Source organism: Onychostruthus taczanowskii, unplaced genomic scaffold, assembly GCF_017590055.1.
Source record: "Onychostruthus taczanowskii isolate IOZ18803 unplaced genomic scaffold, ASM1759005v1 scaffold12, whole genome shotgun sequence".
NCBI lineage: Eukaryota > Metazoa > Chordata > Aves > Passeriformes > Passeridae > Onychostruthus > Onychostruthus taczanowskii.
This window is the reverse complement of record NW_024498351.1, coordinates 162,746-179,361: the sequence shown is the minus strand read 5'-3', so window position 1 is coordinate 179,361 and position 16,616 is coordinate 162,746. Positions and strand designations below refer to the sequence as shown.

The window sequence follows — 16,616 nt, the reverse complement described above, 5'->3', positions numbered from 1 at the left end:
TATGCTCTGTTCCTCACTCTAGGCTATGCGCGAGTATAACAGCACTTATACAATTAACCAAAAGCGAGGCAGCATCTACGATTCCTTTAGCAAACGCCAGTGGCTATTCCCGTGCATGCACTTTCCGGCCCAACACAGCATCTGCCGGCACAGCCCACGCCGCTTCCAAAGGCCATTCCAGCGCCAGCACCGAAGAAAGGACCGCCGCCGCTCGGAGACGAACCGCAAAGCGCGGCCCTGAACGTGCCACGCCGCCCTGCAGCCGGAGCGCACCTCGGGCCCCGGGACAAACTCCCTGGGATGAATTAAACCATGGCCGAAACGGCGCTTCCTGCGGCTCGCCCTCCGATCCCCATACTCCGGCACTCCCCCACGAGTGCGGCCTGCCTGCGACCACCGCCACGGGGCACCCGCGCTGGCCGGCGGCTCGCAGCAAATTAACAGCAGTAAATTAGCAGCAGTAAATCAGCGGGGCCCCGCCTGGCTCCCTCCCACCCACCGCGGGGAGCTCGGCCCGGCCCGCGGGGCACCCATAGCGCCGTTTCCCAGCGGCTGGCGAGGGAGCGGCGAGGCGAGGCCAGCGCAATGGGGCACGGAGAGCGCGGCGCGGGCCGGGCCCGCGGCCCCGCCGGGACACTCACATGAACCGAGGAGCCGCCGCCGCTGCCCGCCCGGGCAAGAAGGACCCGCTCCCGGGGCTGCTCCGGCGAGCGCCTGACGTTTGCAAGCAGGCGCCCGGGAAAGCCTCGCTCCCCCAGCACGCACAGGGCTTAGGCGCCCGGAGCACTGGCAGAGCACGCACACACGCGGGGGGAAGGGTGTTAAACTCTCTCTCTTTTTTCATTTTTGGTTTATGTTGGGTTTTTTTGTTGTGTTTTTCAATAACCCTGGGAAAAAAGGAAGCTCAGGCACTGTGCAGGTCGCCCCTATGGCCCTACAGCGAGCGGCTGGCGGGGAGCAGTGACATCACGGGGGCGGGCGGGGTGGGGCCGGGGGCGGCGGCGCTGGCGCAGGTACCTCCGGAGCCTTTGCCTTCCCTATTTCCCGGTCCTCTGCCTGTCCGTCCCTCTATCCTCACCCGGATCCCCATCCCCTTCCTCTATCCCTCTCCTCTTCCCGATCCCTGCTCCCATCCCCATCCCCTTGCTCCTTCCCCTGCCCTTCCCCATCCTCTCCCCGTGCCCCTCCTTTCCCCAGGGTCTCTGGCCAGTTTGTCTGTGGCAGCGCAGGGGTGAGCAGGGTCCCCAGGATTTCCGTGAGTCCTTCAGAGAACCGGGCAAAAGCGATCTCTCTGGTGCCGGGTTTGGTTCCTGAACAGATGTGTGTGTCGGATAAATCAAAGGGTGACAAAACTCATTTTAGGTCTTCGTTAGGGCACTGATGTAGTAGAATTCAACTTTTCTTTGATACCTATTCTGCATTTTAATAAACTTGGTGAAATCACTCAATTTCAGGTTGTTTTGTGAAGTAGCAACACTACTTAGACTTGTATATTCTACTTTAGTTATTTTATCAAAATAATAACTACTGTAGTTGTAGCAGGAATATTTTAAGACATAAGAGCAAAGTTATTTTGTGGAAGAATTTCTTCCAATGAAATGGCCCACTTTGTTTAGCATACCATGATTTAATGGAAAAGTGTTAAGTATAGTATGTTTAGGCTACCTGCTCTCCTGAAATTGCTCTCAATTGCTTTAAAAGTAATTTAATAGCAGTATAATTATCTTTTAATTCAGAAAAGCTGCCTTCATAAGGTAAGGAATATTTGCACCTGAGTACTCAGGAGGCATTTAAGTCAGTAGGCATTTCAAGTTCCTAAAAGGGCTACTTGCCATTATTTCTGCATGTGGATGCTTTATGAATTTATAGACACAATTCACTGGATGGACTCATTCAGGTTGGTCTCTTTGTATGTGCGGTATTTGCTTCTGAGAATCGGATTTTTTACGTTTTGACTCTTTTTTTTCCCTAAGGGCAAAGTTCTTAGTGTCCCTTAACTCAGTCGCCTTAGCACTGCTGCAGTGAGGAAGTTGGAAGTGGTGGTTCTAGAAAAGGCTGACGTCTGAAGAAAAAACATTTGCTCTCTGAGAGCTGTACATATTTGGAGGAGCAAATAAATTGCTCAATAGGTGGAGTTCCACTTTGTATTTTATTTCTCGTGTTGGGACACCAAAAGGTACCTGCTGCAAGATTTTCAAAACAGTGCTAATTTGAATATTGAACAGGAATTTCTATAGGTTTTTTTTTTTTTTTTCCTGAGTTTGCTGAGAATGTTGGTGAGTGTTTTTGTGTACTATAAAGGGGGATTTGGATGAAGGTAGGGAACTGGGAAAGGCTGTTCAGAGGTGGGATGCAACAAATCCACTCCTGGACTTCTAACCTTCGTGCCAGGCACGTTTCACAGATGTGACAGACTGCCTCTCCTATATGGAATGAATGCTGCTTTGGAAACAGTGACTCAGTAATTTTAGATGACACTAATAAGACAAGTCTTCACTTCCTCTTCCATCCTTGCTGGTTTGGATTATCAGAATTGAATTTCCAGAATTCAATCCCAAAATTGAATTTGCGTTAACTGGTTCTGGTGTCAGTTTAGAATAACAAACCTTTCTTCTTCTCTTCCTGTTTTTATTTCAAAGTGACGGGGAGGTTCTGCAGGATATGATTAATTCCTTCAAATCATAAAATTAATGCAGTATGTGTCGTTTCTATACAGTGAAAGTGATTTTGAGGTGTAGATTTATGTGCATTAAAGTAAGGACAATGGGTAGTACTCTCCTGTGTTTATAGTTCTGCCAGACTTTGATGTGGAGTAAAAAAAGAAACCAAAACCAAACAAATAAACCCCCTCGATTTAAAAATAGAGAAGAGCTTTTTTCAGATGAACTTTTAAAATATCTATAACCATTCTTTTTGAATTTAGAAATGTCAGTAAGTTTCTAGAGAAGTGTTGAGACTGAAAAAAAAATTGTTAAAAAGCCCCTTTCATTTAAGGTGTAATATGTGGCCCTTTCTAAAGGCAGTAGAAGGCTTAAGTTTGGGGTTACTTGTTTTATTTTTCAACTCAGTCTCTGGAATTTATGTAAGTTGAGAATTAAGGAGAGATCAGAGTTTGGCTGTGGGGGTAGCAATTGACTGGCTGCTGATACCAGAGAAAGCCTTTTTCATTGCTGTCATGGATTCCCTGTAATTAACTCTGTAGTAAGAGGATGTGTTTTGTTCCATACCTGTTAAAATTCCTTATTGATTCCTTTAGGTGGGTGACAGGAAGGGTTGTTTGTTTATGTCATGTCTTGCTTTTTGCCCATCTGGTTTCCAGCCAAAGGGGTGAGTGATAAGTGTGCAGTTGCCTACTTGAGCAAATTCCAGGTGCTGTAATTCCTCCTTGTAAGCCAAGTGATCTGTAGGTTTTGCTAGGAAAGTTCAAACACTTAAAATGGTTATTGAACTGATAGGATTTAACAATTTTTTAATTAAAATTCCTTTCTAAGTGTCAGCTGAATGCAGATACAGTGTATTAAAGAAGTATTATCCGACATTATTTTACCTCAATAGATATATTGTACACTACATATTTACCTTCTTCGAGGCATGATGTGTCTTGCTGCTAGGCATAATCTTACTCCCCCTCCCTTCCACTCTAATCATAATAACTTGGTTTTCTTCTATTTTAGAGCAAGCCTTAGAGGATCACTGTGCCAAGCAAGATTATAATTGAATCTGTAAACTAAGCTATTTTTTCCTAAGTGTTTAATATATATTTTCTTTCTGACGTTGAGTAGTTTATTTGGCAGATGTTTTTACAGGAGTGGGGATTCTTCTTATAAATACACACTTATGGGTTTCCAATTGGAACCTGCTGCATGCCAGTAAATCTTTGTGCTTGCACTCTGTCCAATTGGTGTCTTTCCAGTGGAAAAATCTAACTGTAATGTGTATTGTTCACATCCTAAAATAAATCTTCTGCGAAAAATTATGAAATGTCCATGAGATATGAAAGTATTGTATCTTTATAAATAAGACTTTTAATACAAATACTAATATAAATATTCTGATGGTCAAAGCTATTTTGGATTTTTCTAAGTTTGATTCCTTAACACTATACATTTGTATTCAATATGATTTATTTTGATATTTATTAGAATGTAAAAGTACATATCTCATGTCTGTGTTTCTTCAGGGGAAAAAACCCACAAATGGAATCGGTCTTTTATGTTTGCTTTGTATCCTAAGTTGGACTGTGTTAGTTAAAACAGAAGGTATCTTTCATAATATCCATTTGCATGTACCATGTTTAGTATATAAGGAACTTTGTGCAGCCTGTGTGGAGTTGCTTTCAGTTGGGATTCACAAATAAATTTAGTCTTTTTTTACTGGGAATTTTGTGCTTTGAACAAGATTGTTCCCTTAGAGAAAGAACAATTTTGAGACCAAATTAAGTCTTCTGTTTCTCCTGTGTGAATTCCTAAGGAATTAAAAAAAAAAAATCTTAATTGCATTATTTTGTAAACAGCTAGTTAGCTGAGTCTGTATCTTTTGCTGATAAATTTTTACTCTGTGTTCTCTATTGAAGGAACACGAATTGCTCGGAAGGGCTTAAGATTTTGTGAAAAAGATGTTTCCTTTAAAGGACACTGTGATGGGTGCCTCCACCTTCTTTGCCTCAGCTCTGCCACACGATGTCTGTGGAAGTAATGGCCTCCCTCTAACACCTAACTCCATAAAAATTCTGGGCAGATTTCAAATCCTTAAAACAATCACCCATCCCAGACTTTGCCAGTACGTTGACATTACCAGAGGTAAACATGGTGAGTATCTGTTTAACAAGCAAGTTTTTTGTAAGATTACGATTTTGGGTTTGGGGTTTTTTTGGTGACAATATATTTTAAGGTGACTGAGCAGAGTACTGCTTTTACAGCACCAGCAAGTGGCCAGTTTTCAGTCTCAAAATTCCTGAATATCTTTGCTATGATTGGTGGTATTGGCTCTTTTGCTTCTTCTCTGTAGACTCAAAGAAGAGATTAGTTGTCTGTCCTGTCTTGTTGTGTTTCAGTAACAGATAAAAGCTAAGAATGTCTTTCTTTTTATACCTTACTGAGATTCTTGAACTGAATTGCTCTGCCATGTCTTTGTGTGGAATATGGAAATACATGTATTTTTGATGGTAAACTCTTGTATTTGTGAGCTGCACCATGGCGGGAAGGAAATGATGAATCTGACTTCATGTTCTTGGAAGGCTAATTTATTATTTTATTATCTATATTATATTAAAGAATACTATGCTACACTATACTAAAGAATACAGAAAGGATACAGACAGAAGGCTAAAAAGATACTGCCGAAAAATTCACGACTCTCTCCAGAGCCTCAACACAGCTTAGCTGCAATTGGCTAATAAGTCAAAAACAATTCACATGAAACCAATGAAACAACCTCCAAACCACATTCTAAAGCAGCAAAACAGAGCAGAAGCTAATGAGATAATATTGTTTTCCTTTTTCTCTGAGGCTCTCAGCTTCAGGAAAGAAATCCTGAGCAAGGGGATTTTTCCAGAAAATGTGATGGTGACAGTGAACTCCTACACCCATGTTCTAATCTTGTGGACATTTTCATGTGATGGCTAGGTTTCTTGTCCTTGATTTGCAGCTGGTGTTGTCATCTCATGTCCTGGCTGCAAGCTTCCTGTATTATTAACTTTTGATTTCTTTAAGATTTCTCCCACTAGGCGTTACTTTATTCTAGTACAGGTTTGAAAGGTTTTTTTCAGTACCTGTTACCACACTTTTTGTTAGCTCAAATAAAACTTCTGTTGTTTTTTTTCTGCTCTAGATATTCTGTTGCAAGCTCAGCAGGACTGCAGCACTTAATTTCCACAAAAAGGCTGCAACACCTGTGACAATTTAAGTCATTACCACCTTTAACTTTTAAATCAACACTGTTCTCATACAAAAGTGCATTGTACGTATTTGATTATCTACAGGCTCTCATAAAGTAGGGCAAGTAATTTTTTCCCCTTTTAGAATGCAGTCTGATGAAATGTTGCAGATTTTTACCAAATTAGGATATTGCCAACTCCAGATACCGTAGTATTCTGTCGGTCGGGGAGTTCTTTATGTGTTTTTCTTTGCCCTCAAACATGTAATTTTTCACTTATGCAGTCAGGAGGTCTAGAAAATTTAATAATTTTCATTTGTTTTTACTAGTACTGCTTGAAACAAAACCTGGGATTTTATTACAATATTGTTTGGGATGAAAGGTTAGGAAGTATTAACTAACATAATAATAAATAAAAAATAAATAGTAAAACATGGCCTTTTTGATTACAAAAAGTAAATTACATGAAGATTTATGTGTGTGTATAAAAATGAAGGAAAAATTAATTTTTATAGTTGAAGTAACTTAAAAGATAGTAAATAAAATGTGTAACCATGAAGTCAGGAGAGTGTTCTAACAATCGTTAGAATGGCAGCTACGAATTTTGGTATAATATGGGAAATTTGGCAGCAAATTTTATCATTCTGATACTGGCAGAACTTTCCATGTGTCAGTTCTCTGCCCAATGATAAAAGGTTTGTGGAGTTCTGCTTGCAAATGTCAGTTTACACTCTTGCAGAGAAATGTGAGAGCAGACTAGGAAAACAATGTAAAAATAAATTAGATATATAAATTCCCCCACAAAAGGCTTTCAAAGGGAGAATATAAAAATAAAAGAAAAACATTCCAATATATTTTCTTCTATAAAATTAAACTTTTTAAAAATCTATGCTACCATTGTAGATGGCAATCTGAAAATTTTTGTTAGGAAATTACTGGATGTGTGGATTGTTGGATTGACAATGCTTTGCAGAAGGAAACTGGGAAGATAATTTTCTGTATCCCATAAACAAAAAATAGTGGTGTTATCCATAAGCTGTACATCATGGAACGTTTATCTATGTGTAATTCTCTGTACAATGTATGTCAAAATACTTCAACATCTGCCAAATAGGTATAACAAGAAGTCTCTACTCTCAGAGTTTCATTTGGATTCCAGTCCTCTTCTACAGTTTTTTGTTTTGTTTTTTTTTTTTTTTTTCAAATTAGAGAGACTGGTTGTGGCAGCTGAACATTGTGAGAAGAGTCTGGAAGATTTGCTACGAGAAAGAAAGCCTGTCAGGTGAGGTGTCAAGCTAACTCAAATCCACTCATCACTATTTCACATATCATCTGTGGTAAAATCCTGGACCATCTTTTAACTTTACTGGTTTATCTAAATTTTACTCTGTTTGACCTAAAGACATTGTTTAGCAGATAAAAAATGTGCACCCAAAGTGGGAGTACTAATTTCTGTGAAATTTTGGTATGGGGAACTTGCTTAAAATTGAAAGAAATACTTTGTAACTCAGAAAATACTGTTGTTTTGGGGTTTCCTTTCAAAAATAAAATCAGACCTATGACAGGATATAGAACTTTGTAAGAATTAATGTGAAGGTTAAGTCTGCTAGATGATGAAATACAGCTTTCACTAGAACAGATAGAATTTTTGTGTGTGTTTTTTATTTATAGAAATCTATTAATTTATCTTGTAGGAGGTGGACAAGATGTCAGATAATATCCCCTGTGTTTGTGTAAGCATTTTGTGAGCTTGGACTTTTATGACAGTGTGTGTTGCAGAGGGCTGTGGCTTGAGGAATGTTGGGGAAATACAGCTTCCATTTTTTCTTAAGATAAAGAGGTATTAGGTCTAAAGGGTTTTTCATGTGTGATATATGTTATAGTTCTTCACAAAGTTTTGTATCAGATTCCTGTTGCGCAAAGTTCCAGAAACAGATGAAGCATCGGGAGCTCTTTTCATTCCTTATTTATTTAGTTCTCACACTGTTCTTTGAGCACGTGTGTCTTGGTGTCAGATGAGAAGCAGCCCAGACTGCCTGCTTCCTTCTAGACTGTTTTGGAGAAGGCTTCCATGTGGCTGTTTTAATTTGCTTTGAATTGCTTGATGCAGTATAATTATGTAGATTCCCTTTCAAAACTTCCTCAGATAGCAGATGTGCTCTATATGCACATGATTTTGCCCTTTTATCCTAGCATGTCTTTTGAGGCCTCCAGAAAGACTTTTTTGATCTTTTTGGATAGGCTGGTAAGGTATGCAACTTCAGGTTTTGGTTGCTGAAAGAAGTTACTTCCTTGGTTTGTCATGTTAGTTCAGCTCTTTGGGCTGTGGCTCTGTTTAATGTAGTTGCACAAAGCTTGGCTTTATTTTTTCCTCTTGTCTTGAGATAGTTTTTGCTGTAGTAAATTGTTCTACTATTAGATCTTTCTTTTAATGAGCCACTTGGGATTTCTTCTGGGTGTTGTAACACTTGAGGATAAGGGCTACAATATAGCCTGTATGTGTATCCACAGTTTTTAGAGACAATAATGTTTCATCTACTGTGAATTAGTTTTTGCAGTAATAGCTAAAGGATAAATTATGTTCATTTCAAATGATGTTTCTTGCAAGATTGACATTTTCCTTTTCCTTTTATTTTTTTATGAAACCAGAATTTTTTATTCCTATGAAGACCCAGAAACTTCCAGAGATAAGTTGGGAGGACCAATTCCCACTTATTAGTTATGTGATCTGTCTATATCAATTACCTTAGGAGGAAATATTTGGCTTTTTTATGAATTCTGATTCCATTGGTCAGTGATAGCATAGCTGGCTACACATCCGGAGCTGATGCCTGTGCTATTGCAATTAATTTTTGAAACTGCTTATGGAATGTGAGAAACTGCTCCTCTGGTTTCTAGATTAATTTTCCTTATGCTTGTCAGTAACCTAAGTCCTTTGCACCTGTACTGCAAGCTGATGTGAAGTCAGCAGGAAATCTTCTATTATGTCAGTGCTGAAATTCAAGACATTACATTATGGACAGTCTATGTTTCTATACATTTTGGAAAACAGGCCATACAGCTGTTTGGTAGTTATTTGCAGTTAATCTTTGCTGAAGTCATGCATCAGGTGTAGCATACATTCTTTAATATGTGCATTATATTTAAAAAAAAGAAATGCAGCTATGTTCTTTCTTCAGTTATCTTCAGACTTTCCCCCGGTTTTCTAATTCTAATAAATCAGCTGCATGTAGGGGCCAAATACTGGAAATCAGAGCTTCAGGTGTTTGCTGCTGTGTTCTGTCACAGTGCAGAAAGTCGTTTTACTGAGCATACCATCAAACATTTGCTAGAAATTAGAGTTGTGACATATTCATGAATTCATTAATTACCTAACAATACTGGTCAGCAGTCCCCAGGAATTGCAGAGATCGTTTGTCATTGTCCTCAAAGTTAACATGCTGAACTCCATTTTCAAAGATTAAGGCAAGTAAGTGTTTGGTAATTTATGGCCAGATTATTTTCTGCTTCGAGTGTTGCATATTTGGGATCCTGGAATAAGCTATAAAAACTCTTCTCAGGTAAGTTTTCCCTTCTGCTAAGAAGGGACTCTTATCAGGTAAATTTCAAGAACTCTCAAAGGGAGGAAATGAATGTCAGTTTTTCACAATTCTTACCACAGGTAAGCAGGTACTGAAAAGGAATTTATTACAGCTCTCTTGTGTTTTGGTTGGGTTTTTTTTCAGAGGATAGCCATGTGGACATAGTAACTGCAGTTAATGCTTCTAAAAGTGGCATTAATCCAAATTTTCTTTACTGTGCTTCCATTGGGCATGTCAGTAACAGCAGGAAAGCTCTTTTGGAGTTGTGTGCAACAGGAAATTCAGGCTGCAATCGTGGATAAGAGGGTATGATAAGGGTAGGATTAGAATTTTAGTCATTGATATAGGATAAGAATTTTAGGCATTGATATCCCATTTTTCACCAGACTGCTGCCCACTGTCTTCCCTGAGAGAGATTGTAGTCCAGGTCATTGTCTCCTGTTTGCATATTCTCAATTTAGTATCCTGTTTGTTGTTGTGCTCATTGAAAGGATGAACTTAGTTTCAGTTTATAACAGTCACACTAGTGCAAAATCAGATCTCTGAAGTATGTTCAGGAGTCAGTTAAATGTTTTAAAGGCTGGGAATTTATGTACAGTCACACAAAAATAGTAAATACCTGATTTAAGCTCACAGTGGTTTATTGCTGTTCAGAGATTTGAAAATGTGTCTCAGTCTAGCTGGTTTCCTCTGTCTTCCTATGCATACAAGGATTTTTTTCTTGTGAATGAATTGAAAATAAGTCTCAAAAAATTATGATGGGTCGATGTTTTATACTTTAACAGTCTCACTAAAATGGCAATCAAAATTTTGTTTTTTCCAAGTTGCTAGTTGTTAGTGTTCCTACCAAAGACCAGAATGTAGGATGTACTTTTATCTTAAAGGTTCTCCATCTTTTAAACGCATTTCCAACTACTCCTTTGAGATACCTTTTCCAGACAGTGTTAAAGGAGTTATTTTCTCTGCTCCTGTGCTGTTATAAAAAGAGTTGTGAGCATTTCCTTTTCTGTCATGCTTCAAGTGTGTTTCTTCTTTGAAGAAGTTGGTCTGCACTTCTATTCATAACAATAAAAATGCCAGAAAATACTGACATTCAGCAGACTTTTGGCACCTACAGTACAGTTTCTGGATTGGTCTTCAATTTGTGGCTTGGATGGTCTAAGTCCATTCCTTTCTTCAATAAAATATAGCTGTCATATGTTTTGAAAGTCATGGTATTGGAAAATTACTAGTGAACCATCAGATACAAGGTATAGTTTGTTATACATGGAACATTTGATGGGAAGCAGACTGTGTCTGCAGCTGTTTACTAGTTTGGAGAAAACATGATCTGATGGATTTGGATGAGTACATTTTATTTGGCTACATTAAACAGTTGTCTGTTCACTGATTGGACTAGAGTTCTTCATGCCATCATTGCTTTTAGTGTGCTTTTGGCAAACTTGAAGTGAGACTGTGGTACAGAAGTTATTAGATGAGGAGGAAAACAATTTCTGAGTATCCCTGCATTCTTCAAAAATGTTTGTAAAACAGGTGCAAGTCATCAAAAGGCCGAAGGTTTTACATTATTTGACTTGAAGAGCTGCATATGAGCAGAGCTTCATGGGCTGAGTGTATTCTGCTTTGAATCAAGTCTGTGTTGGAATTTCAGATGAGAAATCCGTATATCACAATAAGGCTGAATTTGGCAAGGATAAATTATGTAACAGTAAAATGAAGTAGCATTAATAAACAAAGGCTTTTTGTTTCCCTGAGGCATGTGTGAAGTTCTGTAGTTTGGACATTTAGTGTCTATAGGCTTTTTTCTTTACTTTCTTGATAATGCTTTACTTGCAAAGGTATGATGAAAGATTATCTGTCAGTCTGGAATTGTTTATATATTGTCCAATTATGGTTTTCTTCTTATAGAAGCACTGGTTTATTTTTGTAAGTAATGTTTAGCTTGACTGCAAGTCTTCCTGTAGCATTCCTTTTAGCATAGGTTGTCTCCTGTTATTGCCTGTACTCTCACAAGAAAACAATTGTTTTGAATGGAAAAGGGATGCAGATTGCATGAGTCACTAGAGGTGAACATTGTTCCTCGAGATGTTTTATTGATCATTTTAAGGAATGGAACCAAATTCTTTGCTTGCATATTTGGCTGCACTGTTTGATGGCAGCACAAGGACATTTCAGAACTCATATGTGTTTCCTCCTTATATGTGAAACATAATAGTGAGTGCATGCTTGTTTCTTCTCTTGTCTTCCAAGGGGGGGAAAAAAGTGAAGAATCCTACTCTTTGAGCTTGGTAGTGTCTGCCTCTTGCTATTAAAATGTGGATATGATAGCTGTATGTAATTGTCCTGATTTCAACTAATGTAGAGTTGATTTCCTTTCAGTAGCTGTTCCACTACATGTTTTGGATTCGGAATGAGAATGGTGTTGATAACACTGATGTTTTGGGTTTTTGCTATGCCGTGTTTATCCTGAGTCAAGGACATTTTTCCTTGGCTCATGCTCTGCCAGTGAGGAGGTACACAAAAGAAACTGGGAGGGAGCAAAGCTGGGAGAGGTGACCCAAACTGACCAGTGGGGTGTTCCACACCACATCATGGGCAGCATCAGCTGGGGCAGTTCCCTGGAGGGGAGGCCAGCCTGGGTCTGGGAAGGGGGCCTGGCATTGGTCAGTGGCTGGTGAGCAATTGCACTGTGCATCACTGGGTTTTCCCATTTCATTAGCAATATTATTATCATTTACTATTATTACTGTATTTTACTTTATCGTCAATTATGCCGCTAATTTTATCTCAGCCTGCAAGATTTACTTTGATTCTTCTTCCCAATCCACTGAGGTGGGGGGAGAGAGGGAGGTTGAGTAAGTGACTGCATGGTGCTTAATTTCCAGCTGGGCTTAGACCATGACAATATAAAGTCTGTTTGATTATTTCAACCTTTTGTTCAACTGTTCTTTTTCTGTAGTTCCTTGTAGACACTTCATACAGATTTCCGTGCTAAAAGCAGTATTAAAGATCTTAAACAGAAGATGACTTATGCTGAGTTAATTGAGAACAAAAGTACTGGAGAGTTTTGAGTCTACAGTTTCTAGTGGAAGAGAATGTTGAGTTTCAAACAGAAAAAACACCATCCTCAGCGGGAGGATGGCTTCATCCTGCAAAGATATTTCTGCAAGGAAGAAATCCTGTGTAAGGATCATGTTAAAATTCCATTCTGCATTAATGAGCAAATTAGTACTAATGAGCTAATGGCTGAAAACCCAAATGTCAAAGTTGTACTGTGCAAATCTTAGGGGATTTAAAGCACATTATTAATCCTAATGTTGATTTATGATAGTTATGTTTAGCATAAAAATTGCTGTAGACTGTGAGAACAAGATGTGGTTAGTATATGGTTATTCTAACAAAATGCAGTGTTTGACACTTCATCCTGCTTCTAGAAAGAAGAAAAAAAAAGAAAGAGCACTTGTTAGACTTGCTTTGCAGTGCATCATTCTAGAAAGGGATTTTTTTTTTCCTTAAGTGCAAGTTCTTGCTTTTGGACTACTGAGCAATGTCTTCAAGGGGGCATTTGTCACTGATTAGGGATCAGACAGCTGCTTTATTTAGATGCATTGATATGCCTGCAAACATCTCTATTGTCATTGTGGTTTGAGATTTGTTTCTTCTCTGAATATGGATATTCTCTTCTTGGGTGTGTAACTAAACATGTACCAGGGCATTGGACACTGTTGTGATGGGAGTGTTCAGAAGGCTGGCAGATCAGGCTAGTTTTAAGGTTTCACTAATTCATTAGCAGTATACATCTTACTAAAGGTTAGCTTGTGCATATTGTTACTCTTCACTCTGTACACAGAACTGATACTTACTGTAAATTAGCTGTGAGTATCCAGTACCACAGGACTGGTGCTGTGCAGTCCACAGTGGCAGCTGTGGCCCTTGGTGGTTCTTAAAAGTAGAGGTGGTAAAGTTTGAGAGCTCTTCAAGTGAAGCATGAACTGGTCTTTATTCTGCTATTATCTAATGCCTGATATTTTTATGTAATCGGCACTGTCCAGCTTCTGCAAAGTGGGATTTCCTGTACTTCCAGTAGTGCTTATTTTATGTTTTGCCAGTCATCCTTCCTATGTATTTCGGAGTATTGCATATTTAGAGTGGGTTCTGCTTCTCTTGCCCTTTAGTTTCACAAATTTTGGTGTGTGGATTTCTCTTACATGCAACTGCAGCCCTCTCTATTTCCCCCTTTGGTCATCACATTTCTCTTGTCACTTTGAAGAAAATTTAGTATTAATTGTATGGTGATGGATAAATTCCTAATTTATAGTCACAGGCATCTGCTTTGTCTACATGTAAGTTTGTGGTTACCTCTCCAGATAGGTGTTTCCTGCCTCTTGTGATGATGTGTACTGGTTTATAGATCAAAGTGATGTACTTCCTAGCAGCTTTTGCCAGATCAGTTGTTAACTGTGAAATTCCTAGCAGCACCACTGCTTATTGGCCTAGTTGTAAAGTCCCTTTGATCACTTGAATTTGCAGGCTGTTCTTCTTGAAACGTCCCGTTCTGTTTCACTTTTTAGCAGTGTCTATACTATTGATACAGGGATCCAGATTTTTTGAGCTAAACACTAAAACATACCTAGGTAGGCTTTTGACCTTAGATATTTAGATTTTTTTAAATTATGTTATGGCCACATTATTTGTTAAAGTAACACTGTTGCAACATATAATTTACATAGAGTGCCTGGCTTCAGAAGATCTGTACAGTGTTGCAAGATTTGTTCATAGCTTTAAAAGTTCTGTTGGATTTTTTTTTTTTAATGGGGGAGAAGGGGTTTTAATTAAGTGGCTTGTTAATAATGCTTAATCCTTTCATAGAGATGCCAACAGAAATTAATTTTTTTTAAAATGATCCTGTCTGACTGCAAGGAGAGCATTGTTTATTGATAGCTAGTCATGATTTCTAGAGCTGTCAGTTCAGTTTATACTGCCACACAGCTGTAACAATGTTACCTGCATCAATAATTACCCTTTATTTTCAGATTTTCTTTTTAAATTTTTAATTGATCAGGTTTTTCTGATCACACCACAGTAAGAATGAGGGAATCTATCTCCTTTTATGATGAAGTTAGGGATCCATCACTTCTCTTGCAGTGTGGAGGAGAAAGTTGGTATGGCTGATGTTAAGTAAAACTCTATTCTCATGCCATAGATAAGAGTCTTCCTTAAAAAGAAAGTAAAATACGCAGTTGTGCATTATAGCCTCAAATGGGAGAAAGCACTCCTATGATCTTAAAATGTCAGATCAATACCTTGCCCTCAGTTGCAGCAGGTAGAATTGATGGAGTATCAATCATAATGCATGGCTTTTTAAAGGTACATGCATTTGTTCAGAGGAGTCCAAAAGAAAGCAAAAGCTTTTTGGAGGTCTGACTTCAAGTGATCTTAATTCTACTACTTTTTATGAGATCACTCCTTTTGGAGGAGAGCAGAATGTGAGATGTGTTGTTTTCTTCAATGAAATTTTGGCCTTGTGACATATGGTACGTGTGTATAATGCTATTGAAGCTATTTCTTTATTGCATATTTTGAGGTCATTGTCTTGTTTTTCCTCCCTGTTAGGTCTTGTTCTTTTATTGTCACCTGTGCATCTAGTTCTATTATGTTACTCAGAGTGTATAGTCAGTGGTAAGAATGCTGAGTCTCTGATCGGGTTTTAAATCAGAGCTATTTTACCTAATTTTTGTATCTAGTGATTCAAATAATTTATTTCATTGCACTTTTTGGTCCAATGTAAAGTTGGACCAATGTAAATATGTTTTACATCTGAGCTAGCTGAGGCTAAAAAAGTTTAGAAGTTAATCAGGAGCAAGATCAGAAACTAGGAATGTGGATTGTCTTTCCCGTTCTGTGCATTAAACAGGATGGCACCAGAAGTTTCATTAAAGTACCACTTTATAAGGTGTACTTACTTTTCAAAACTACTTTTTTCATTTCCTCTCCCTTTTTTTTGAGATGAATGCTGGATGTCCAAAAGGAATTAAGGTGCAGTGTTTGAAAATTTTTGGTGTATGGCTTAAATCATTCCAAGTGATAATGATCTGAAAAATCACCGGTCTGATAAAATTGTTGTATTCAATCTGCTCTGTATATAAAGTTGTTCTTTATCTCTGCCTTCATCTATTGTTTCATGGACTTTTATCATACATTACAAGTTGACACCTTCATAAAAGTTTAACATCATCTGTGTTGCTTTTAAAGTCATGCTTGCAGCTTAGAATTTTAAAAGTGGAATGAAAGGGCTTTCTGAGTTTCCTCAGGTGAGTGATGAACTTGTTGAAGATATCCTGTGTGAAATAACCTTGTGAATGAGTCAGAGACTTCTGAGGACTCTGTCTATAAAATTCTTTTTTTGTGTGTGTGTGTCTTATTCTCTGTTTTTTGCATTCCTTTCCAGTTCTTTTCATTCTGGTAATGTGAATGCATTTCCAAGTAAATTGGCAGTGTTTACAATCTTGGTCCCCAGTGCCATTTTTTTAATCAAACACATAATAAAGTGCTAAATAAACTATTCCCACCTGCATCAAACTCTTTATGTTCTGTATAGGGTATTTTGTAATTTATTTACCCAGGAAGACCCAATTTATCTGCACATCTGGTTTTCAACCCACTTCTGCTTTTTATCCAGTTTTCCAGCTGGTTGATTGAGGAACAAGGAGGTCAGATGGCTTTCTTGAGGTCAATGCAGTGATTGTCTCAGCTGGGATTATACCCAAACTTTATCCTTTGCTGAACCATTTGGCCACACCACTTCTAACCAGTCTATCCACATTGTTCGCAGTAATGGAACTAACTGCAAATGTCATTTTCTTTGTTTTATAGTTTGGCTTGTATTGAAATATTGTCACTTTTATGAGTTCAGAAACATTACATCTGTTCACAACCTGGTTCCCTTTCACTTTGAACAGACGCAATTTTTTGTGATGAATCTCCTTCCTGGATTCCAAATGTGTATTAGTTTCACAAGTTCAGGGATGGTGATTGATGACGTTGCTGGTTAGTGTTGCTCTGGTGTGCTTCCTCAGGGCAGACCCTGTCTGACACTCTGCTTTGGGAGAGGAACCCATGTTTTCTCTCCTGTGTATCAGTGCTACAAGCTTCTTAAGGCTT

At 38.6% G+C, this 16,616-nt stretch overlaps 2 protein-coding genes across 3 annotated transcripts in view; one reads left to right on the top strand and one right to left on the bottom strand.

Annotated features, from left to right (window-relative positions):
• AIMP1 (aminoacyl tRNA synthetase complex interacting multifunctional protein 1) overlaps positions 1–761 on the bottom strand; it is a 32,325-nt gene extending 31,564 nt beyond the window's left edge. Inside the window, exon 1 of the mRNA XM_041395814.1 lies at positions 642–761. Within this exon, the coding sequence (XP_041251748.1) occupies positions 642–643 (2 nt within the window). The 5' untranslated portion in view covers positions 644–761. The remainder of the gene's footprint in view (positions 1–641) is intronic.
• Positions 762–985: 224 nt separating this feature from the next.
• TBCK (TBC1 domain containing kinase) overlaps positions 986–16,616 on the top strand; it is an 88,206-nt gene continuing 72,575 nt past the window's right edge. The window contains exons 1-3 of one of the 2 annotated variants that reach the window (XM_041395822.1): positions 986–1,013; positions 4,574–4,808; positions 7,084–7,156. In XM_041395822.1, coding sequence (XP_041251756.1) covers positions 4,616–4,808; positions 7,084–7,156 — 266 coding nt within the window. In that variant the 5' untranslated portion in view covers positions 986–1,013; positions 4,574–4,615. Of the gene's footprint in view, positions 1,014–1,033; positions 1,321–4,573; positions 4,809–7,083; positions 7,157–16,616 lie in introns of those variants that run through there. The other variant, XM_041395821.1, reaches the window with a different exon arrangement.